Raw genomic sequence first — 25,397 nt, forward strand, 5'->3', positions numbered from 1 at the left:
GTGTAAGATTTGATACTCAGTAGGTTAAAGTAGCAAGAGGGTCAAAAAACAACCAACCCAGAGGGAAGTGGTTCTTTGTGCACTTGGTAGCTGAGCTGTGGTGCACAGGGGTGTGGGTGTTAAAAATGGAGAGGTGATGAAGAAGAGCAGGGACATGTTCCATGTTCAGGGAGCACCTCTGGGTGAGGGGCTGGGAGTGTGTGGCCAGGAGGGTGCTGAGGAGAGGTGGGGGTGCTCTTTCCAGGATGGTGTACAGTGCCCTAAAGCCTCCTGTAGGCTGTGGGAGACTCAGCAGGGAGTGGAACGTTTGCCCTGGCAGGGTATGGCAGAGTGAGGAGAGCCCTCCACACCCCATGGCTTTCGGGGGAGGAAGGGACAGCCATACCCCAGAGTTGGGGATGTGCCACCCACCCCTGGCATCGAGCCCAATGGCAGGGCACACCCCAGATGTGCTTCTACCTTCGGGTGAGTGGGAATAAATCCTGGTGGAGGTGAGTGTGTGCCTGTCTGGCACCTGTGAGCTGGGGTGCTGCTGATGGATGGAGGTGAGTCCCTCAATGACTGCTAGATCTTCCAGGCAGCTCCTAATGGCTGTGAAAGGATGGCACTGGAAACTGGGAGTGCTGTTTGACATACTAAGTTCTGCTTTCTGGTAGTAAACATAAATTTTTGTTTCAGTTCTTAAATTATTTTAATATTTTTAACCCAAACACAAAGTAGTGAAGTCTGTGACTTTAGTTCAGTAGGGGACTTCAATGCAATTGTTGTATTCCTCAGTGAGATTAAATTTACTCTTTATTGTCATTCATTTGTGTATTGGGATCTTTTAGTTAAATAGCTTCGTTTTCTTAATCTTCGGAGGTGTCAACAGTAACTAAGAATATATATTTTTTTAGGGAAAATGGCATTTTTCAGTATGATGTGTCTTCTTTGTGGAGGTGACAGGGCCTGAAGCTGGAAGCAAAGCCTGACCAGTCTCTGCTGGATGTCTCAGGGCAAAGGGGCCATCTGAAAGGCAGAAACAGTTCATTGCAGATGTATCTCAGGGTTTCTCAAGCAGCATCAGAATAAAGCTGATGTGATTCTTATCAGCTTTTGTTCACAAATTAGAAATTTGAATTATTTGCCGTAATTTATACCTCTTCTTGTTCAGACTCTGTTTCCTTGCCCAAAAGCTTTGGAAACAAACAGTTTCAGTAGAGGGAGGGTGCCCAGAGATGGCTGTGACTCGCACAGGTAAATGTTGCTTCTGACAGGCACTGGCTGCTTCTTGTGAGATGTTCAAAAGAAAGGAATAAAAATTAAAATGGATTCGCATTTCCAGACAGATCTTATACTCTTGCTCTTCCCAGGCAGTTTGATCCTGCACGGAGTCATTCACACACGTGGGACTTGTAGGTAAATACAAATTCAGAAACAGCGTGTGGCCGTGGCTTGCACCCCCACTGGCCCACTGGGGATTCATAAAATTCCTAACAAGTTCTGTTCTGCTAGAGAGGGAAGCCACGGAAATTACCAGCTGCAGGGAGCTGTAACTCCAGAACCATTTTGTTTCTTCAGGGCTGCTGAACCCTTGCAGCTCTGAGCAGTTGGGGTCATGGAGGAGGGTGCTGAGTGACTCGCTGGTTTTGGTGAACTACTCAGGGTGTGTTCCAAGATCTTGCAGAGACAGCTGGTGTGGTGGGTTACAGCCTTCTGCCTGGGTGCAGAGCAGCTGGCAGGAGGGTGCTCAGGGCAGCAGTCTGAGTTAAAACTAACCAGGGGAAAAGGGCAGGGTTGAGCATCTGTGTGGGAAGGCAGGGCTACTGGTTATGGGGCACCCTGGGTGTGAAGGGACTGGAGATCCTGCTGTGCTTTGTCTCTGTGATGACAGGTCTCCCTTCAGTGTGACATGACAGTGAGCCTCCAGTCCTCAAGTCAGGGCCTGCAAATAGTGCTGCAGGATAAATAAGTATTAAAAAGCACTTTTTTTCAGTTATAAAAAGTGTAGCAATCAAAAGGCAACTTGTCACTGGAGTTTTCGCACTGGGCAGGGAATGGGTTTGTGTGTCTTTTGGGCGAGCAGAGTGCTTTGAGCTGGGTGGTGGAAGGAGAGCAGAGCTCTCACAGAAGTTTCACCTCCTGACTGTGATCCATGTGCTGGAGCAGAGGCTCGGGTTTGTCCTGGCTGGGAACACTGGGGTTTTACTTATCTGGAACCACAAAAAAAAAGGAAAACCACAAAACCCTCAGCTTCCTGCTCTGCAGGTAACATGATTGTAGCTGCTTATTTCTCTATACTCTCACTTTGTGCACTGTGTTTGCTTGCATTAGGAAAGCTGTATTAGGATCTTTAGTTATAATTTTTTTATGTCCCCTTAGATCCAATCTCCGTACACTGACAGGATACAGGTTTTTTGTTTAGAGTTGCAACAGCTGATGTACCAAAGCCACAGTCTGTTGTTCTTTGCTGCAGAAGTGTCTTGCTGCAGATCCCTCGGCTGTTGGTTTGGAGTCGGTGTGTCCATCTATCCATTTCTTTCAGGAAGAAATACAGGTGTTGTAACTCTTCAATCTGTATTATCTTTGCTAACAAGAATGTGAAGATTTCTGCCACATGGGTAAATATCCTCAACAATGATGAGGTCAGTCAGCTGTTGGCTGTTGGAGGCAGTTTCAGCACTCTGAGCTCCTGAAGGCAGCAGTGCTGTGCCCAAGTCCCTGGTTGACTCCAGCCTTCAGCTGGTGTGGTGCCTGCTGCCCTCAGTCTTTCCAGCACAGCAGCAGAGCAGAGGCTCATTCCTGGCATTCCAGGTGTTTTGTCAGTTGAATGACAATGTTGGGAGTGCCACCACCATGTGTCTTTCTGAAGAGAGTTTGGTGCTATTAGAACTGCAAATTCTGTTGGAAACACCAGTCATTGGACAATGCCTGGCATGTCTTGGTATTGGGAATCATGAGCTCCTTCCTGTGCTCAGCCTGCTACAGCATATTGCTAATTCACATGGAATGCTTTGTCAGACAGTACAAAGCCAGAATTTTTGTGAGTGCGTAAGATTTTTTTTTTTTAAGAGAAACATCAGTCCAAAAGCTGCTGTTCACAGAGCTGTGGTGTGATGTTCAGCAAAGCCCCTGAGCGCTCATTAAATGTGTTATTTTGGTGCTGAGAAATAACTCGACTTAGAGATGCCTTTGGCTGTTTCTGCTGGATTTCAGCACAAGGGGAGGTTTGAACAAAGCAATGGAAATAAACCAAAGTTGGTTTAAGTTTTTTTAGATTTTTTTTTCTTTTTTTATTCCTTGCAGTGTGAATTTTTCTTTGATTTTCCTTCTCCAGTTCCTTGGAAAGCAGAGTAATTCCAGTGCTGGGAGACAAGCTATGATGTGGCAGCAGGGCACTTGTGGCCATGGTGGAGGCAGGTGGGGCAAACCCCAGTGCTGGCTCTCGTGTGTCCATTGTGGCATCAAGGATTTGGGGTCCTGCAGGCAGGGAGGGAGCGTGTGTGGATCCCACGGGATCCCTGACCCGGCCATGGGCAGGTCCTGCAGGTTCAGCAAACCCAGGTTGTGTCTCAAGTGCAAGTGTGACTGGGACAGGGGGCTGGTGACAGGGCAGTGGGCGAGGGTGGCAGGTCCTGTCTCCTCTGCCAGCACCTGTAGCTGAGCTGCAGGGTTGGGTTTGTGTTGCCCAACCTGCCTTCGAGCCCCAGGGCTCCAGCCAAGTGCTGGGTTGAGTTGGGGGAGCTCCTGGTGGCACAGCCTGACGGGGCCTGGAGCTCAAGAAAGTGGGGTGTGGTCAGGGAAGTGAAACCCAGCAACTGTTATTAAATACAGGGATACCAGGGCTGGCTGAGGGGTGGTAAGGGGATAAAAGAAGATCTGAAGGAAGGATGTTGTGGGGTTGGTTACTGCTCTCTTCACTGGCATCTTCTCGGTGCTGTGGGTGAATGCAGGACTGCTAGAAGGACCACTGCAGCTGTTCTTACGCTCTTTGTTTTTGGGTCTAGCCCTTACTTCTGGAATTAGAACATCTTTTTCTGAAATCCATATTGGAGAAGTATAAAAATACATCCTTGCCTTTCTAGAGATAACGCTTTTGAAGCTTAGTGTAAAATTGCTTTGGATTTAGTGTCTAGAAGTTCTCTGAAGGAGTTAAAAAAGAAAAATACTTTCAAAAGCAACTAGAAGGTTTATATGCTCTGTAGACTTGTGTTTTGGTTTCTTGCTTAGCAACTGTACACACCTCCATTATAATTCAGCAGAACTAAGCAAAAATGCTTGTTGGGACCACACGTTTCGAAGTGTTCTTAAGATCCAAATCAAAATCTTTCCCAGTGTAACAGTGCAGAAAGAACCTTGCAGCTGAGACCAGGTTTTCAGAAGGGCTTAGCTGCTCTCTAGATCTGTGAAGGCAGTGATCAAATGTTTGGGAGAACAGCACACATGGGTGCTCACAAGCAAGAAAGCAGCTTATGTGAAGCAGATCCTAACTTGAAAAATTGGCTTGGTGTATTTTTAGCTACACATAGATGTCAGGTTGGTAGTATTTGCAAAAAAAGCATATAGTGCAAAGTTCTGGGTGCATCCACAGAGATCTGCAGTGCTTTGCATTGTGCAGAGGATTATGTCTTGTGGGAAGAGTGAGTTGGGTGAGAAGCAGCCCAGGGCTGGGTCAGAGTGTTACCCCCACCTGGGGGAGTCTGGGGCCTGTTAAAAGCTTTCTCCAGTACAAGTCCCATCACTGTAGCACAAATTGATTCCAAAATTTATTAGTGCAGCTTGGATATTGTCTCACACACACACACACACACAACTCTCTCTGTTTAACCTTTCTATTATTCAACCAGTTAGTAACAGGTAACACATAACTATCCTTATTCCCTTCACTCTGAAGGGTTTCTGAGATGTTCCCCTCCTCCTTCCCCTGCCACCTTTGACTGGTTGTTGCTTTAAAATAATTTGATCCCTTTTTTCTACATAGGCATGTGTGCTGCATGTGGCTTAACATGTAAAATGAGGTGGCAGCATTGGGGTGGTAGCACCTGTGTGTGCTCCATGCACTGCTCTCATGGCTTCAAGGTGGAGCAGGGAGGGAGCACTGCAGTGGTGTCATCCTGACGTGATCCTGAGGCTGAGTCCTGGCTGGGCACCTGGTGCTGGTATTGCTGTGTTGGCTTGTCCCGTGCAGGTGGATGTGGCACCTGGGGACGTGGGTTAGTGGTGCAGTAGGCAGTGCTGGGGAAAGGGTTGGACTCCATGATCTTGGGAGTCCTTTTCAACCTAAACAGTTCTGTAATTCTCTGATTTGGGGTTACCTGGGCCTCTGCTCATGGAGAAGGCTCTGTCCTGTCCTGCCTGCAGTGCTGTCCGAGCTCCATCTGAGCAGCTGACCTGTCTTTGCCCCCCAGTGGCACTTTGGTACCTGCACAGATCACACAGAGGCTGCAAGGGCTTATTTTAAGGGGAGATGGGAATGTGGGAGTGCACCTGGAGCAAGCTCTTTCAGGGTTGGTGTTGCCTAACCAATCCAGACCACTCACAGAAAAGCAGCAGTTTGTGAGCAGTGTCCTCCGCATCGGCAGGCTCCAAAAATGCCCACTGGATTTAACAAACTTAATGGGGGGAGTCAAAAATGAAACCCCTCATGCCACGGGGATGTGGAGCAAAATGTTCTGTGGTGATGGGGAGCAGCAGCAGGACAGGGAGGATGCTGGGAGGGGGAAGGCAGGGACAGAGAGACTGAAGTCCCTTTCACATCCTGTTTCTTCCTGACAGGCAGGAAATGACAACCTGGTGAGCCAAGGGCTGGGCAACTCCCCTGTGATGTGTGCAGGAGGAGGAGTCAGACACTTCCCTCATTTCTGTTGGCATTTAGAGGAATATTTTCCTTAAATGAGTCCAGGTTTGCTCTGCTAATCCCACCTGAGACATCAGTGAGTCCCTACCCTGGGGACCTCTTTTCTGTTTTGGGAAATCCCAAACTGCTGTGTCAGGAGATGTCTCCTGGCTTGGTGGCCAAGGACTTTCCTTGACCCTCCCTATGGACATCCAGACAGCAATTCTTAACTCCCAGTGCCGTTTCTTGTTTTCAGGAGGGTTCACTTGTAGCTTCTTTTGTCTTTAGAATTAAAGAACTTGATATTCTGCTGAGATGAAGAGAATTGGTTGCTCCCTCCAAAGTAATTGTGTGTCAAAATGGAAAAAGTCACCCCCCAGGTCCTCTGGTTCCTGTTCTTCCCAATCCATGAAGCTGAGTCAGGGCAGGCTCAGGGTGGATCTTAGCAAAAGGTTCTTCCCCCACAGGCTGGTTGGGCACTGAACAGGCTCCCCAGGGCAGTGGGCACAGCCCCAAGGTTGCCAGAGCTGCAGGAGGCTTTGGACAACACTGTCAGGGACAGGGTGGGATTGTTGGGGTGTCTGTGCAGGGTCAGGAATTGGACTGGATGATCCTTGTGGGTCCCTTCCAACTCAGGATATTCTGTGGTTCTGTGACTGTAGGACTCCTGGTGGCTGGATAAAAGGTGTTTATGAGAGCTGGTGGGATACAGGCTGTGATTGATGTTGCCACTCAATCCCAGGCTATGACTGATGTTGCCACACATCTGGCTAAGGTGTCTAGAGGGATGGTGGAAACATACTTGTTGCTTTATTCAAAGAAACTAAATCCTTTCCATTGACGTTAAGCAAGGGTCTCACAGGCAGATTTCTTTCCTTGCTTTTAGACCAAATACAGGCTCCTAAAAATTAAAAAGTAAACAAATCAAATCAACCTACCCTCTCCCCAGCCCTCCTCCCTACATTATATTTTATAATTGTTGCTGTGCTGTTTCATAATTAAAAAGTACTTGGCACTGCCCTTTGCATAATTTATTATTGTTGTCTGTCAGGAGGGGCTCCAGGCGCCCCACAATAAGTTTCCCAGGGCAGTGTGACTCTTCCTGGCAGCTGCTCTGTGACAGACTCCACAGGGTTATGCCTCAGACACACATCTGAGGAGTATTTTGTGAGTGAGTGCTGCTGTGAGAGCAGATACAGTCACCTCCTGCCTGGACAGCCCCTCCAGGTTCTCCCCAGCAGTGTTTCACCACTGGGCTGCAACTGGAGTGGTGTGTTAAATGCTGCTCTCCAGCCAAAAATGAGCTGAACCCCAGTTTGGATTGGAAGCTGCTGTCTGGCTGAGTGCTGTGCTCCCCTCTGGGCAGGGATCTGCCCCCACAGCCTGGCACAAGCGTGGCTCTGCCCTGTGTGCATGGGCTGGGATATCCCCCTGGGCTGGCACATCCCCAGGCAGCCCTTGCCCAGGCACAGACTGAAGCTCTTTCACCACAGTTCATCTGCTCCCAGGAGTTGGGTAGTGTTAATCCTATTCACACAAATGGTGTTTCTGTGCAGGGTGGCATCAGGGATAATAAATATTGAAGGTTAATTGTGGATTTTGGAGGGCATAGAGACTTCAATCTCAGGTTTTACTGCTGGGAGTTTAATCTTAATCAGACTGCAATTTCTTGCACTCTAAGCCTAACCTACTTTAGCCAGGCATCGTGGTGTTGGTATTTATAGATCTGCTGCAAGTGCTGTTGGATGTAGCACTAATCCTGCATTTCAAGTTGCAGAGGTGTGTTTGCTAGTGCAGCTATGAGCTCCCTCCTGGCCCTACATCACCCAGATGTCTGTACAAATGTTTTGCTTTGGAGTGGTTTCCTGAAGGCAATGGCCAGTAACCCTTCCAGAGTCCTGGCTGCTCTGGGCCTGGGTGTTTGTACTCCCTAAGTGGAAGCACACTTGGGGCTATAGGGGAATTGTGGATAAATCCTCATCCTAATGAGGTGACTCCTAAAAATGAGCTCATTCCTGTAGTGCAGAATTGTCATCTCAGATTTGAAGGCTGACTCTTTGATTATACTAAATTGAAGTATAATAAATTAAAGGATAATAAATATCAATAACAGACAGACACACTAAAAATACTTGTAGCCTTCAAAGTGAATTTCTGAAGCTGCAATTCTTAAAATAAGAACTCAAACCCCAGGCCTCTTCTTTCATCCAGACTCCTCAAATAGAACTGCACGATACGCTGAAGTTCTTCGGGCTTTGTTTTAAACTTTGACTAGATTTTTCTTGCAAAATGGTTTATCATGAGGGTAAGATTGGAAACATACTTTAGTCTCCAATTAGTTGTGCTGGTATTGGAGTAGATCCATAAGCAAGACTGGAAAGGAAGGAAATATAACTGCAGGATGGTAGGTGGGGAGGGTCCGTGGGCAGGCACAGCTGTGCTAGCAGGAGCAGGGAGAACCAGCTGGGAATCTTGGGAGCGTTCAGGGCATCAGCAGCTGCAGGGCTGCTGCTCTGAACACAGGTAAATGTTCTCTGCTGTCTCTACATCAAAGTAGGCGTTTTGTTAGCAGGCAAGGTACAACAGTTTGGTTATTTAAAGCTGTTGGAAGAGCAGAGATCTGTGTCACTGGGGTTTTTTTCTCTGTTGCAGGTGAGAGTTGGCACTAGCTTTTCTTGGAGTTGCCCTGGAGGAAATCAGACCCGATAGTTTTCTCATAAGAAAATAACCTCAGGCATTCAGCTCTGTTTCCAAATGCAAGCAAATCATCCCTTCCTCCCCATTTTCTCTGTCTTTTTGTTGATGTGTTTTAATTTTACAAGGGAGAGGTAAAAGGGTTGCACAGTTCATTGCAAATCTACGGATTGTCCTTGCTGCTGTTTGCTGTCACAGCTCGTGGTCCCTGGGCTGTATCTCTGCGTTTTCCTGGTTATACTCAAGTAAGGAAGTGCAGACTTGATTCCTGGAGTATCATCACTTCACAAAGGGAGAGTGACGTCAGCATCTGACCAAAGAGAATATTCACCTGTGCCCTGTGACAGGTGCACTCTGTCTGTGACAGCAAGAGGTTGATACTGCAGAGTTGAACTGGGTGGAAGGTGTTTTGGCTGGGATCAGTTTGTACCCCTGCAAGACAGAAATCTTGGAAAAAATCCATTAAACTACTACTGTTTTGAAAGTCTTGGAAATTTTGTTCTGTATAACATGAACACAGTCAGTAGGGCAGGAATGGGAGTGAGGAAATTCTAGGAAGAAATTAGGATTGCTTCTCCAACAGGTATCCAGCAGGCCCAGGGCAGGGACTGTCCCTGTGCTGGCCCTGCTGAGGCACCTCCAGTGCTGGGGCAGCTCTGGCCCCTCAGCCAGGAGAGACACTGAGGGGCTGGAGCGTGGGCAGGGAAGGGAACGGAGCTGGGAAGGGGCTGGAGCAGCAGGAGCAGCTGGGGAGGCTCAGCCTTGAGGAAAGGAGTCTCAGAGGAATCTTCTCCCTCTCTGCAACACCCTGACAGGAGGGTGGAGCTAGGTGGGGGTCTGGCTCTGCTCCCAGGGAACAAGGGACAGGACAAGAGGAAATGGCCTTGAGTTGTGCCAGGGGAGGTTTAGATTGGATATTAGGAAAATATTCTTCATGGAAGGGGTTATTAGGTATTGGAAGGGGCTGCCCAAGGAGGTGGTGGAGTCCCCATCCCTGGAAGTGTTCAAGAAACATGTGGATGTGGCACTTGAGGACATGGTTTAGTGGTGAATTCAGTGGTGGTGCTGGGGTGATCATTGGACTTTGTGATCTTGGAGGCCTTTTCCAACCTTGATGATTTTCTGATTCTGTAAATCATAGGTATCCTAGGTGAAGTAAAAATAGTAGCACCCAATCTAACTCTGGGAGAATATTCTGGCCTGCACGTGACCTGCTAGGCAGCTGTTCCTGGTTGTGTGAAGACTGGTTGGCTGTGGTGGTGGTGGTGAAGGGGCCTCAGAAAGAGTGATGAGAACTTAACTGCAGAGCCAAGTGCTTGGATTAATTCTGGTGATGGGTAGCAGCACATAAATAATTCTGTGCTTGGCCTAGCACCCAGTCACCAGTGCAGCAAGGCACAGGTGCTACTGTGAGCCCAGTTCTTCTGGGGCTGTTGTGTAGGTGGGTTTCCAGTGCTCCTGGACGCTTTTCCTGGTGTTTGTTTTGTCTGTGGTTAATAGAATGGCAAGAGATGTGCATTTGGGAAGTAGCAGGACACAAGGCATCACTCCCTTACCATTGTCCCACGCATAGGCTTGGTTGTAGAATGACAACATCCTTCTAAAAATGGTTTAGAGGACACCACCACCACCACCACCTTTTTAAGGCTGTAGTTATTTGAAGTAAGGTTTGTTGTCCTTATGGGTAGAATATTTAACTTACTTGCAATCAGAAAGCTATTTTTGGCTGTTGTTTTTTTTTTTTTTCTTCTCAGAGAGCAGCATAATTTAGGATGCAATCTTGGTTAGATTCCCTCAAAGTCAGTGCTTCCCCTTCCACTTCAGCTCAGCCAAAGCCCAGGCCATCGTGCTTTCAAACACAGTCTGGTCTTGGTATAACTGTTGACACACAGCTGTCCAAACCTGCTAGTCACAACTGGGAAAGACCATAAGTCAAGGAACTTACATGGTTTCAGGTCTGGTGTCGAGGATTAACCTAACTTGTGAAAAAGTGATCTATTCTAAAGGTAGTTTTGGTTTCTTTCAAGTCATTGCTTCTCACATAATCTTTACAGTAAAAGTTCTCAGAGAAGTAGATGTCATAATGGTTGATGGTTTGAATGATCTATAATGTTAGCATTTAATTTATGTAAGGTGAATATTTCTGCAGCACATTTTCTGACAGTTTTGGTCGCACAGCCTTGGTGGGGACAGGCATTAGTGAATTGCAGGAGCACCATTAGCCCCAGGCCTCTTTGTTGTAGTGAGACAGGTGGCACTGTATTGAATCTGTGCATAGCAAAATCACAGCAAAACTCTTGCATCTAAAGAGAGGCTCTTCTGCCTCTGGTTAGAATGAGTGTCTGCAAGGCATAAGAACATGGAGCTGTCAAAAGTCTTTTTTAGTGTGAGATTCAAGACTCTTGAGTCCATAGCTGAAGCACTCGGGTTTTGGAAGGCTGCTGGAGAGCACAGCTTGCTTTGGCTCTCCTCAGACTTTTGGTCCATTTGAGTGTGTTGTTTCACTTACAGTAAGTGTTTCTATGTGATCCCTGCTACATGGAAATTCCTGACATTTCTCAGGATGTTCATTTCTCCCTGGTCAAGTTCCATGTTCATCAGCTGAGCAAAAGCAAATCATCCTGTTTGCTTCCCAGGGGCAGCTTGTGCTTCTGTATTCTTTGGATTTGTAGAAAATCCAGCTCCAGATGGTGGATTGACATAATTGAAACTATCCTTAGAAACCTACTAAGATAGAAATCAATAAACCAGTGCTTAACTCATAAAAAACATTCTGTCCCAGTGTGAATGCAGGAGGAAACTTGGTGTATAATGTTTGCAAGTAGTAAGAATAGGAGCAGGCTGTGAGAAGAGATTTTGTGATCAGAGTTTGTAGTTAATTGTGCCAGTTTTGGTGTTGGGCCGCTTCAAGTCCAGCATTCTTCTGGGCTGTATAAACGTTGGTGTGACAAAGGGAAAATCTTATGACATGACATTGTTGCCCTTGACAGAGGCCTGGGGTTTGGGTGGGTGAATGAAACAGACTGAAAGAATGATGCAAGAAATCCCTGGCCCTACTCTGAGAGCAGATTGGTGGTGCCATTACAGGAGCAGTGAGCGAGGGGCTGTGTGGCCCTTCCCTGCAGCTCCCTGCCCAGCACCCCCCCTGTGCCTGCCCACGCCTGGGGGGCCGTGGATGGGCAGGAGGGGTTGCAGGGATGAGCCTCAGCATCCTCCAGATCCTTGGCAGTCTGAACTCCACCTGGTTTTGCTGTGTGTGGGAAGGGAGGTGCCCTCAGGGGAGTAGTCAGGCTATGGTGGGGTGTTGTGACAGGCCTTGCACTCGCAGAGGGTCCTGCCAGGAACCCTCTGGTTCCCCAGTGCTGCAGACCTGCCCTCAGCTGTGTGCTGGGCTCAGGACACACCAGGAGCTACAGAGTGCTCTGCTGGCTGACAGTGGTGTGAGTGCCAGCTGGGAAGGGATCCTTGCAGTGGGAGTGGTGAGACACTGGCACGGGTTGCCCAGGGAAGGTGTGGATGCCCCGTCATTCAGGGTTAGCTTGGACAGGGCTTTGATCACCCTGAAGTGGAAGGTGTCCCTGCCCATGGCAGGGGTTGGAATGAGTTCATCTTTAGGGTCCTTTCCAACCCAAACCATTCCATGATTCTGTGATTCTTTGAAGTGAGAATGAAGTGTTACTGTCACCTGGCACTCTTGGAACCAGCGTGTTGTTGCTCCATCAGTGCCTGCCTCTCACTGTCCTTGGCTTCCCATTGCACTGCCTACTCCAGGAGATTTTGGAGAGGCCAAGTCCAAGCAGGAGAGAAGACTTGCTTATCCTGACAGTGCTGTGTGTATAGATGCAGTCATCTGGTACAAAGTGAGGAATGTCTTTGTGTGCACATAAGTAACATAAATAAGATAATTCCCTGTGTTGCATGGCTCAGTGGAGGGCAGGGATGGAGGTCAGGCAGGACTTAGAGATACCAGACCTTTCCTCTGAGCTGGGGAGAGGGACTCTGCGGCCTCAACTGGGTGTTTTTCAGAAGAACAAGTTATGTGTCATGAACATGTGGAAAAAATTGTCTTTATATGGAAAAGATTAAAGAAAGCTTTGAAAATGCATTGTTGGAAGGTGGAAACTCATGCTGGGAAGTCAGTTTGCTAGGCAAGATAGTTAATGGGTATTTTGGGCATTATTGCATTTGCTAAACTACATTATTTCCTTCATCTTTTTTTTTCCCTGCACAACGAAGCAAAATAAGAGGGTGCTACTAGGGTGAAAGTGCCCCAAAATAGACTAGCTTTCAGCACCAGTAGGGGCCTTTTTCCTTATTCTGGCCATTTACTAAGGAGTTGGACTGGATGATCCTTGGGGCTCCCTTCCAACTCAGAGTATTCTGTGATTCTGAAATTATGTCAAAACAGAGATCTGTACTTTTAACAGGAGCAAGCCAGTCATGGTTACCTTGCTGCAGTGTGCTCAGGATTTTTAACAACTAGCATTTTATCCTTTCCTTGTAGTGCTGCAGCCTGGTCCGTGCTGTGCCATCTCTTTTTGGGTACCACACTCAGGAAGGGCCCATCGCGGTGCTGAGCTCTGTGCTGAGCCCCCTCACCCAGGCCAGGCATCCTTGCCTTTGCTCTTCCCCACCATCCCTAGTGATGAGAGGCCCAGGATCACTGATGGGACCTTATGGAAATCTGCTGGTGAATTGTTACCAGAAAATGGGATGTATTTTTTACATGGTTGATGCAAAGCATTGGATAATTCATTTCCCACTGTTGGATTTTTTGCACGTTCCTTGTGTGGTGTTTATTTGTAAGAAATTCGGTGATTTTAGCAAATGCAACATGTGTGCAGATATTTCTGGATTATTGTATAGCAGCAGGATTAAAACTGAAGTTATCTACCAGTGATTTAAAAGGTTGATAGAGGAAACAAGGGTCATCTCTGTGTGGAAATCAAAGGAGGAGTGACAGGAGCTGTGCCACGGGCTCCGTGTGCTGAGCTCGGGTAGGGCCAGCAGCACTCGGCTCCTGCAGTGACACCTCAGGGCAGAACTTCCCCCCAGTAAGATGAGCTGTCACTCGGTCCCAGCTGAGCTGGGGAGGTGGAAAGTGTTGAGAAGCCTTGGCTGGGTGTGGGTGGGTGCTGGCCATAAGCTGTCCTGGCCTCCCAGGCTACAGGGTGGGTGTATTTCTTTAGAGGGAATGCTTAATCCTGAGGGGTGTTGGGTTTATCAGGCTGGTTTTAGATGTATATTGCCATGGTGTTCTTCAAGGTCCTTTCCATCCTCAAAGGTTCTGTGATTCTGTTAACAAGGTGGGTCTACCTCCCAAGCAACAAGCAATAGGACAAGAGGAAATATCCTCAAGTTGTGCCAGAGGAGGTATAGATTAAATATTAGGAAAGATTTGTTCACCCGAAGGGTTGTTGGGTCCTGGCACAGGCTGCCCAGGGCAGTGCAGTCACCATCCCTGGACTGATTTAAAAGACATCGATGAGGCACTTGGGGACACAGTTTAGTGGTGGGTTTGGCAGTGCTGGAGGAACACTTGGTGCTTTTCAACCTGAATGATTCTGTGATCCTCTGATCCTTGTAATATCTCATACCCTGAAATCGCTCTAAGTGCTTTGACTTACATTTTTATCCTTTTTTTTTTTTATTTATTGGAGTTACTCAAAACACCTCTTTGTGCAAGGTGAATGCTGGAGAGCAGAATGGTGCCTTTTGGCTTTTCCCAGGAGGGTTGTGGGATGGTGAGGAATATGACATCTGTTCTAGGGTGCAAGTGAAAGAAGTTGTGTTAGCTTAGGGTGGCCAGTGGCTCCTGGGATGAGCAGCAGTGGGAAGCCAGAGGGGTTCAGTTCCAGGCTTCTGGGAAGGTGGGCTGGAAGAGGCACCATCTCAGGTGTTTTGGTGGGGAGGAATGCAGGATTCCTGTCGGCAAATGGGGACAAGACAGGGTTTTGTGCTCCCCAGGGGGAGTACTGGGAAGGGACAGGTGCCTTTGTAGCCCCTGATCCTGCTATTGCTTGAGCAGGTCATCTCAACTTCAGTGGCAAGTACAGAACCAGTGGCTGGTGCAGTGACCAGGACCCTTCCCACAGTGCTGTTTATTTTGTTTCCCCACACTTCCTCAGTTGGCTGCAGAGCAAAGCTTTCCCTCACCTGGTAACCCCTTGGATGGGCTGAATTTTTCTGTCTGCTTGGCATCCCACTTTGCAGAAGGAGCTCACAGACCTCCACCCTCCCTCAAGCTTGGCCATCTCCAGGTCAGGCCCCCCGCCAGCCATCCTTGGTTGGGTGTTCCACAGAGATGTCCTTTCCCTCGGCAGTGCCAGCCCCGGGTCTGTGGAGTGCCCAGGGCAGGTCAGGCCCCTTTGCCCCCTTGGGTGTGCATGGAGGATGGCCAGGGCCGTGGTGAGGAGGTGCCCTGTGGCTGCTGGAGCCCTGGCAGGTGAGGCAGGTGCTCCACCTGTCCCAGGGGGTGCTCTGGACACCTCTCTTTGGTGACTGCCTTGGAATGAGCCAGGGAAGACCTTGGGGTGTGAGCTGACTGTGTCTCCATCCCCATGTCCCTGACACAAGCTGTGATTTGCTAATGTTGTTCTGAAATGCATTTTCCTTTTCTTACAATGTGTAATTTTTTCCTGTTTATTTCCAGATGCTCTCAATATTTTGTTGCTGACAAAAAGTTTACTTTATGTTCGTTGTCTCCCAGGTAAACGCAAAGCGCTGAAGTTAAATTTTGCAAATCCACCTTTCAAGTCCACAGCAAGATTTACTCTAAATACTTCTGGAGTTCCTTTCCAAAATCCACACATGTGAGTATAAAGCCAACGGCACAACTAGTGGAACAACTTTGAAATGATTTAGCCAACACTCAGTGTTAGTTAAATGCAGTTTGATTACTCCAGTTATTTGTAGGTTGTTTGAATCTCTCAGTTTGAGTCACTGTAGAAGATTTTTCTTTCTAGAATTAAAGAAATTAAATTGGGATCACCCTGTTTTACACTGGAGCTAATTCCTTCCAGAATTGAGATACTGTAGCTGATAATGCTAGATATGCCTGTAATTATTTTCCAGACTGATTCACTGTCATTTTCCTATCTCTTTATTCAGGTTATTACTTTTTGTTAGAAGTTCTTGTTTCTGTGTTACTTGTGAAAGCCATAACTGTGATAGAATTGTTTGCAGCACTAAATTAGAACTAAGGTTGAGGATTATCATTTTACCAACAGGGAGATGTTTGGGAGTTACACAGGGATCAGGTCTCAGAGACGTTTCCAGCCAGCTTAGCTCCAGGATATCCCTATCCAAAGTCAGAGTGCAAGAGTGGCACAGAGCAGTTCCTGACACTAGTTCATACCAGTGTACACCAGCACGGACAAGGTCAGCTTTGTATCCTCAGATCCACCAGCCCAGCTGGGTGATGCCTCACCGCAGCCGCTCCATGGGGCAGATGCAGCAAGCACACAAAGATGCCCCACATTTTTCTTCTCTAAGGTCTCAGGAGTTTTGTCACTGTCAGGGCTCAGAAACTGCACCTGCAGCCCCTCTGCTGCCTGGGCTCTCCAGGGTGTCCCTGTCACAGGCTGCTCCTGCTTGGCTCTGCATGTTGCTGCCTCTCTCCTGGAGCTCAGTACCTTCTGCTTCCCCAGGACATACCCACTGGGCTCTGATCCTGGGAGCTTCTTTGTGCTGGGGATTTTTGGTCAAGCCATTACTGAGTTAAAAACATGTTTCTGATGAGTTATTGATGGTAATTACAACATCGAGAAAATTTATAGAACACTTAAGATGTTTTTTCTTAAAACCCTGAGTGACCCTTCCAGCAAGTCCTCCTCTTTCCTTCTCTTTTCCTCTCTGAACTAGAGTATTCTTTCTGGTTGTAGAGTTCACGTTTAGTTATTCACTTTTTGGGTCTCATCACATCATCAAACCCTCACAAGGACTTTGTACAAAACCATATCTGGGGCTCTTTTCTCTCTCTGACATCCCTAGTCCATTAAATAAAGGACTTAGGCTCAGCTAGTGAGTTCCCACCATCAGCCACCTATAGGGATTTGACTTTTCTGTATTTATCTGTGTGGATTTCTGTCTTGGATTCACTGGAAGTCACAGTGGCTCCTGTCTAGTGCAGAAGAGCTTTCAGTGTTAGTCAGCGACATCTTAAGTTTCATGTTTGTGCAAGTGGCTGTCAACACTGTCCAGGAAGAAGGTGCTGCTTTGTCTCTGTGGGAGATGCAGTTGTTGGCAGGGGTCGGGTTCTGGGCTGGTTAATGGTGCTATGGGTTCTGAGGGCTTGGAAGTGTTTTGTGTTGGATATGATAGCTGTTCAGGTGCCTAAATTGATGGTGATGTGTCTGTGCCAAAGCTTTCTTGGGAGGTTCTGAGCTGTAGTGGCCATTTCTGTTTCAAAGAGCTGGATGCTGTTGGTTGGATTGCTTTCTCTGCGGTGAGGCTGGCTGAGTTTGGGTACAGCTAATTGTCCTCATGTCCTCTGTGTGTCCGTGGCAGATGCTGTTCCTCAAAAGCAGTGTTGACATCTTCTGGTTGCACTCTTCTGTCAAGTGTTTGTCTTGCGGCTGATGTATCTCCATCTCCTCCCTTCTTCTCAGAGATGCTGGAATGTTTTTTTCCTCAGTTGGCTAGAAACCTTTTCTAGACTTTGGATTTGAACTGGATGTTCCAGACCTTCTTGCCCAGGTGTGCTCCCAGTGCAAAGTGTGTTTCTGTTTGCCAGGTCACTTCTCCTCAGCCTGGTGGGGTGGGGTGGCCCAGACACTCTCCCGACAGGAGCGCTGGCTCCACGCTGCTGGGGTTTGCCCTGGGCAGACCCTGTTGGTCCACATGGGTGAATCTGAAGATAGACAGGTGAATTTCTCACATGAAATTTGGGATTCTCTGGGTTCTGTGACTTGGATCCACAGATCCAGAGGTGTCCTGTTGCTCCTGCCTCCAGGAGGGCAGAGAGTCCTGTTGCCTGTGCTGAGCTCTGGGTGGGGCATGAGAGGAGGCATCCAGGGGTGACTGCAGCTGCCAGGCGATGGGAATTGCCTATTAGCTGTATTTCATTTGATTAGCAGGTTTTGGTTGGGAAACTGCTCAGGCTGGATTGGTGGATGTCCAGGTGAGAGCGTGGTTTCTTACTACATAGACAGTAAAGGGGCAAATGGGGCTCCTCGTGCTGCTGTGTGGGTCAGGAGGGAGGAAACCTCTGTGGAAACTGGAGCAGAGGCATGGCTGTCAAGGAGGGGAGACACATCATGCCACAGGTAGCCTTCCAAATTTCAGGCCGTGGGGTGTAGCTGTGCTCCTTTCAGTGCCAAGGCTCCATACCGGGATAAAATGGGTACGGACCCCACACACCCTGCTAAGGTGTGAGTTCAGCTTTCTGTTGAGAGTTTGTTTGTTGGTCTGGGAGATCTTCAGGGGGACTGGAAAGACAGTTGGGAAGTGTGGTGGAACCGATTTTGGGAATTGCTGTAAGCCAGGGGTGGAATTCAGCTCCAGTGAGCAGGGGGGATGCACACACAACAGGCTGGAGAGGACTCGATGTGGTTTCCACAGGGAGGCTTTCCAGGTGATATGTGTGGGATTTCTGACTCTTCATTCATTCTAGTTCCTTGGTTTTCATGGCACGTTACCTGAGGAATGATTTCAAGGCCATGGAATCTCAATTGCAAAACATGGCGTTATTAGGACTCTGCTCAGTGCTCCCCAAATGCCTTGTCTTGCAGGGCACAGAGACCCTTTACTCCCACTGTGCTTCTGCCTGGAGACTGTTCCACAGCTTCACTGCTGTCCTGGGTAGAGGCTTTCAGCTGATACATAGGCTGTGCCCTGGAATACTGTGTCCAGGAGGAGACAGTATAGATTACACAACTGCATGTAGAAGGTTGAGAGATTGGTTCCCAAATCTTTTTTGCCTGCCCCTCATTGTCTTTTCTTTCACATCTGTGGAGGTTTTGAGCCGGGTGTTACGGTTTGGGTCCAGGTTGGGACTCTGTCTCTCCAGGCTGTACGAGTGTGCAGCTGTGGGGGAACAGGAGGTGGGAGCCAGGGCAGGATACAGAGCAACATGGAAAAGTGTGAGACCATGTGCAGGAGCAGGAGGAGCTGGGGAGTGGTTGGGACCTCTGAGCTTTGCTGGACCATCTCCGTGGGGGCCTTGGAGCTCAGAGCTGGTGAGGGCTACAGTGGTGGCTTGACCTCATTGCTCCTGTCCCATCCCCTCCAGCCCACGTCACCCTGAACCCCTGCCCAGGACACCTTCCTTCTTCATTGTTGCCAGGACATCCACCACCAGCTGTGTCAGGATGGTCAGGAGGTCACCTTTGTCACAGGTGACCAGGAAATCAAGGGAGGAGGAGATGAGCGAGGCTGCAGCTGCTCAGGCTGGAGCCAGGGACAGGACCCCTCACATCTCCAGTGCTGCAAGGGGCTTGCTCTGAGTGTTTTCTGAATTAGAGCATGTTATAATTGGGGGCTTTGAAGTGACCTTTAAATAGAAGGCTGACTCTTTGTGACTTCAAATGAGATTAGAAACTGGAGGTACGTTTCTAGTTCTAGAATTTGGGCTGTGGCTCCCTGAAATCTCCCCTCCTGGTGATGTTGAAGGCTGAGACATCCCTTATTCCAGCTAAAAGATGCTGTGAGTTGTTTTCCTGTGCAGATCCTATAGGGTAGGTGGGCAAAGCCCCAGGAGGATGTGGGTGAGCAGCAGGAATAGAGGCAGGGGTTTGGAAGGGAGGTCCATTCTGGTTCTGTGACTGCATGTGATGGAGGATGTGTCTCATTTGATTCACATGGGACTGCTCCCACCAACTCCTCTCTAGAAGTGCAAAGAGGTTTTGTCTAGGTATGACGTGTACCCTGCCAGTGCATAGAGTGTCTGGCCCAGTTTTAAGCAGAATTTTACATGTACAAAGTAAGGCAGAGTGGAGCCTGAATTGCAGAGAGTAGTTGAGGAATATAATTCCTACTTAAAAGTATGCAGTAGAGAAGATGTTAAGTGCTCTACTGATGGTTGATGCCCCGGTGCCTGGTCAGTCAGTGAGTGATTGCCATGCTGTGCAGGCTGAGGAGCAGTCAAGGCTGTGGAGACCTGCCAGGTGAGCCCATGGATCTCATGAGTTCAGGCTGAATTTGTGACTTAGACCAGATTAACAACTGCTAACTTTGTTTTCCCTGCAGCAGAAGTTGCAGATGCTGGAGGACACAAGCCATGGTTAGGGTGAGCTCCTCGAATTCAAACCCATTATACTGACTGGAAAGTGTCCCACCTTTTACCTCATCTGTGCTGTGTCCAAGTAGGATTTAGGTCACAAACAAAATTAGATTGCTCTCTTATCTCTGTGGAAACTTTACAGAGCTGCTTACAGCTGGTGGCCTTTGCTGAAAGGAGGCTCAGATCACACTGGCAGGGGAGTGACGTGGTGAGGTGTGACTGTGGCTGTGCACAGCGGGGTGCCTGGCTGGGCTGTGCTGCCCATCACTCTGGAACCAAGTTGTTCAGTTGGCTGTAGATGAGTTTTTCCATCTTCTAGGAAGTGGTGTTTTCTTTGGGTGCAGGATGGCTGAATGTTGACTTAGAGGATTTAGATCCTCCAGCTAAGAAATGAGCACGCACAAAGAATGTTGTTTGGCATCTGGTTCACAGCATGTTGCTCTTGGAGCGTTCTGTCTGCTGCCTGGGAAGTCTCTTGACTGTCAGAGATGCCACCTCTCAAGAATCTGATCACCCAAGTGTTGCCCCTGGAAAGGTGACAAAATGAAGTGACCTCTCCTAACGTTCAGACTTGGTGTGTGTAGTGTCCAGTGTCCAGTTGAATTCCATGCCTCCCTATGCCATGTGAGTGTCTTCATGGATTCAGTGGGACTTCAGCTCCCAGAGGTGCCCTGTGTGGACCTTCTCCTTGTGACAGCTGGGAGAGTCACAGGCTCTCCAGGGAGCTGCCTTAGGAACGTGTTGGATGTTTTAGTGAATCAGCAGGGCTGGGTTCCTCAAAAGCCAGTGGGGGTCTAATTGCACATCAGACTCTGCTGCTTCCTTTCTTTCTAGATAGTTCAGGGACTGTTGTTAATCCTGGAAAGGTTTTTTTTCTGTACCAAAACCTCTCTGATGTGTCTATTGCTCTGCCTGCAGCTGGCAGAGTTCTTTAGAAAGTAACCTGAGAGAGTTTCTGCCATTTTTGTAAAAGAATACTAAACCTCAAAGGGGAATATCCTAAATTGGCATGTTCACAATTACTGGTGTGAATTTTCCTGTAAATATTTCCTGTCTCTTCCCCATTTCTATCACTGTCATTTTACATCTCTGTTGTCACTGATTTCTGTTACCTCTCTGCCACGTGCTGCCTTCCCGTGGCAGGGAAGCCTTGGAGGCAGGATTCAGGGTCAAAAGTACCAAGAATCTGATTTTTTTCTGTGACTGATCTGTCACATTTCCTGGAAGTTGCAGTCTCTAAATGTAATCAGTCATATTTTCAAGTCAGCACAAGTACAATGGAACCTCCAAGGGCTGAGTAGAGACATTTCAGTGTTTGAAGGAGCCTGTGGTAACCAGGCGTTCACTTTTCATACAAACATTACTGTTGGTTCAGTGCTGGAACAGTGTTTCTTCTGCAGTTTTTTCAGGAGCATTTTTGAAAAATTTATGAACTTTTCCTTCTATTTTACCTTTTTTTTTTTTTTCCCCAAAAAGTTTACAAGTTTGTTTGGCCATCGATCTCTTAGGCCTAGAGGACAAAGAGGTGATGTGGCCTGTAAAATACCTGAGTTCAGTATCTCAGGCCTCCAGGAGATCACCTCATCAGAGAAGGGGCTGCCAGAGTCACTGTGAGATTTGAACATGCTGCATTAAGGTCCTTTTTTTCTTTTAACTTTGTAAGTTTTGGTGTTTCTTAGGTGCATATCCTCTTCTGCAGAGGAGCTTTTTGCTGTCTGCTGCTTCCAAAATAAATTTCTCTGTCAGCTTCTCCCTTCCTTTAGAGCTTCACTGCCCTTGTAGGACTGTTCTTTTCTTTTTGTGAGGTTTTGATATCTCAGCACTCTGCTTCTGGCTTTAGGCCTTCCATATCTGGAACCAAACTTTGGACCTCCTGTATCTCCATTCAGCTAATTCACATGGATTTTTCAAGGGTGCTGAGCGTCTGCCTTCCTGCCACAGTGCTGGGACCTGGGCTCTCCAGAACTTCTGGAATCCAATCACGCATCCTTGGGTGTCTAAATCAAATCCAGCCTGATGTTATGTATGACCTGACTCTCATGGGTTGTGAGTGCTTCACCCATGCTGGGTGATTTAGCTTTGTATTCCTAAATGGTTGCACAAATCTCTGTGGTCCCCATTCTGCAGCAGGGAAGCTGGGACACGCTGTCATTTGGAAGAGGTGAAGGTTAGGCCAGCAGTTTGTGACAGGGTAGGGAGTTAACAGGGATCTCTGGTGACCTGTGTGACCTGTCCCACTGCTGGCACGGTGGGAGCTGCTGCTGAGGCTGTCACTGCACACACAGCCGTGGGCAGAGCTGCTCGTTTGGGAGCTGCATTGGGACCTCTCAGCCTCGACCCTCCCCTCAGACACCTTCCAAAGCACTGAGACCTGGCCTGGCCTGCCCAGGCAGGGACAGCAACTGGGAGCTGTGGTGGCAGGGGAGTTATCCAAGGTGGGGGAGGCTGGAGACTTCTGCACCAGCCCAGAGCCACCCGGGGCCCCTGTCCCCGTGGGCCAGGCTGTCGTTGGCCCCTGTGCTGGGACATGGGTGTGCTGACCCCATCCAAGGTGTGATGAGTGACCTCTGTGCTGCCTCCACGGGGCACGTTGGGCAAGGGAAGGTGGGACGGGGTAGTGGCAGAGCTGTGTTACCTGGGAAGGTATTTTTAGCAGTGTTGTCTCCAGTTTTCCTCTTCCAGAGGCACTGAGGTGGTGTCTGGGGTGAGTCCCTGAAGAGCAGCGATTCTGAGTTGATTACCAGACTTTTTCTACTGAGTTGAATGGTGTGAAGGGAGGTGAAGCATTCTGGATTGGTGGAAATGGGAAACATAGAGCAATGAGCTGGAAATGTTAATTTTCAAACTGAACTTGACTTCATTCACCATGAAATCTGCATCAATGGGGCTGCCTGATGGGACAGAGAGGCTGGACAGAAGAGCAAAGCTGAAGCTGTTTCCCGTGGATAGAGGTGTCCTATAGACTTTCCTTGCCATGCCTGGCTTTTGGTGAGCTGTGTTACCTCCCCTTTATCTGGTAATGTGGCTCCATGGGTGACCCGTGGTTGGCCAGATCCTTCCCTGAGACACATGAGGCGCTATCCTTGACTCCATCCATGCTCCTGGCAAAATCCTGGTGTCTGCAGCCTGTGCAGGACCAGGTTGCTGCTTTGGGGATACCTGTCATGCTCCAGAGCCTGGAGAAGAGCCAGAGGTTGACCATTTTTCTTGGTTAGTCAGCTTGGTTCCAAAAGCCCAGGTTCATAAGCCTGAACACGAGGTCAGTGCTTTGATAACATGTTCTGTGCTCTGCCGAGGAAGATGATTTAGGAAAATCTGTCATCCTGACTGTGGGGAGTTGGAACTTCCCCCAGTGGCCTTGCTGTGTCTGAGATGGGGGATGGTGCTGCCTTTGTTTGAAAGCAGTTCAAGGGTTTGGGCTTTGGAGGGTTCGGTGTGGTTTAAGGATTTGGGGTTTGTGTAATTCCGCTGGTTGTGTCCCAATGGTTCCAGGGTAGCTCTGGGTGTGGCAGGAGCAGAGCTGTCCCAGTCCTGTGAGCAGACCCCGGGCACTCCTGAGCTGCAGCTCCTCCTCACACACTGGAGGACATGCCTGGGCCTGGCACGGCTGTGTCACTCCCCCCATGGTGTCACTGCTGCAGTGCTTGTCTGGGAGCAGGGAAAGGAGGTCGAGTAGTTTCAGAGCTGGTATCAGCTCTTCCCTTCATACTTGTTGTGTAACAGAAGCAAAATGTTCTCTCTTTCCTTTCTTTTGTTTCAAGGTGCTGCATCCTCTAGCAAGGAGAGCTGTGTGCATGCTCAGATGCAAACTGGTTGTAAGTCTTGGTCTGTGGAGACTTTCAAGGCATTCAGGACACCAGGCTTCTCTGGAGGGGTAGTGAGAAAGTGGAAGACCACAGCTCAATTCATGTTGGACTTTTCAATAACATCTGAATCTGTTGATGTATTTTCAGAGTATTGTAAGACCCATTTGTCTGTCCTTTACCATTTTATCTTAAATTCTGTAAGCTGTTCTAAAACTTGCATTTCGTATTTCGTGGAGAAGGTGAGATGTGTTGTCATCTCTGAGCCTTCAAATGGTCTGATTGTTTACATTCACCAGTAAGTTTTCATGATTAGGAAGGTGAGATCCAGAATTCCGTTTGGCAACAGGAAGTTGCCAAAATTTCTCCCTTCCTCTCTCCTGCCATGAGCAGTCTTTGGGACTTGAGGTTTTTGATCAAAATGATCTCATGGCACCTGTGTGTTTCCTCCTGCATCCCAGGGTGCCCCAGGGATCCTTTGAGCTGTCCTGCCTGAGCATCCCTGTGTCTGAGCTCACCAGTTCATAAGCCAAGCTCTAAAAACCCATCAGATGGAACTGACTGCCACTAAAATGTATCCAGGAAGCAGAGATGCTGTTGCTCATCTTTATAAACCATCTGAGAGCATGGCCTGCCCTCTTTCCTGTTCTGTAGTTTTTCTTCTTCTACCCCATAAATCTGCTTTCTGAGCTTTTTTTTCAATTCAATGTCAATGGAGCAATAGATGTCCCACCCTCCCATCCTATGTGTCTTAGGGACTGGTGTCCTGAGACATGGATGAAGCCCTGAGGCTGAAGAGAGCCCATTTCCAATGTTCCCTCCTCCTCCTTGGGCAAATTCAGGAACTGCTGGCTTCATACACAAAACCTGCTGGTGTTTATGGAAGAAAACAGGATGAAGCAGATTATTGTATTTAACATCTCCAAATCAATGTGTGTAAATATATCTGTGAAGACACAGAGGTTTGGTCTCTACCCATTTTGTTGATAAATGTATTGTTCAATAATTATTTACAAGTAGCAAATAGGACATGGCTTAAGCACGGAGCTGAGTTCGTGCCTGTGTGTCTCTGCCGTATTGTGCAGGTGGTGGAGCTGGGGTCTAACCCTGAAGGGCTGTCACTATGACTGTTGGACTCCAGTTAATCTGAGAGTGTCAGGCACAGACATTTTTTTTGGTTATGTGACATACAAAATGTCAGAAGGGATTTTAAGTCTGGACCACCCCAATTCATATCTGTGATTGAACTCGAGCCTTGTCTCCAGGTGTGAACCTTGCAAACCACGTTCCTGCAGGAAACCCCAACAAACAGCTGCCATTGCCAGCTCTAGGATTAAACTGCCCATTGCTACTCTGTACTTGTATTTGGGACCTCACCACATTTCATCAGAGCAGAAGCACATCCTTTATCTCTTCAGACTTTAATCACCAGCTCACAGTAAAGTGTCTTGGCTTTTCCACTGGCTATGGAGAAGTGAGCCAACTCTTTTGCTTTGTGAGTTCAGACTGAAGGAATCAGTCACTGCTTTTGTCTTCTGTACACATTGAGGAATGGAGAATAAAGAGAGGAGAGTCTGCAGACTCAGAGATTGCTTTGACCCCACAGGTCATTGTTGACAACTTCTGTTCTTGTCCTTTGCACAAATGAGCGACTTTCCGTGTGTGTTGTGGAGGACATCTGGCCTGGATGGACAGGATGCACCCAGGAAAATCAGCTGCTCTACAGAGTGCTGATGGAAAGGACATTGTGGTGGCCTGGATGGAATGTGATGGACACAGGGCTTGGCCTGCAAGGCTGAATTGTTTTGGCTATTCTGTTTGTTTGAGGAACAGACTTCTGAAAAGGACTTAGATTATCTGGGTT

At 48.1% G+C, this 25,397-nt stretch overlaps 1 protein-coding gene across 2 annotated transcripts in view; it reads left to right on the plus strand.

Annotated features, from left to right (window-relative positions):
• MAP2K4 (mitogen-activated protein kinase kinase 4) overlaps positions 1-25,397 on the plus strand; it is a 90,696-nt gene that overhangs the window by 21,271 nt on the left and 44,028 nt on the right. For both annotated transcript variants that reach the window (XM_027903151.1, XM_027903152.1), the window contains exon 2: positions 15,219-15,321. In XM_027903151.1, the coding sequence (XP_027758952.1) occupies positions 15,219-15,321 (103 nt within the window). The remainder of the gene's footprint in view (positions 1-15,218; positions 15,322-25,397) is intronic.

This window comes from Empidonax traillii, unplaced genomic scaffold (genome assembly GCF_003031625.1).
Source record: "Empidonax traillii isolate 1590-97213 ecotype Southwest subspecies unplaced genomic scaffold, ASM303162v1 scaffold937:size346366, whole genome shotgun sequence".
NCBI lineage: Eukaryota > Metazoa > Chordata > Aves > Passeriformes > Tyrannidae > Empidonax > Empidonax traillii.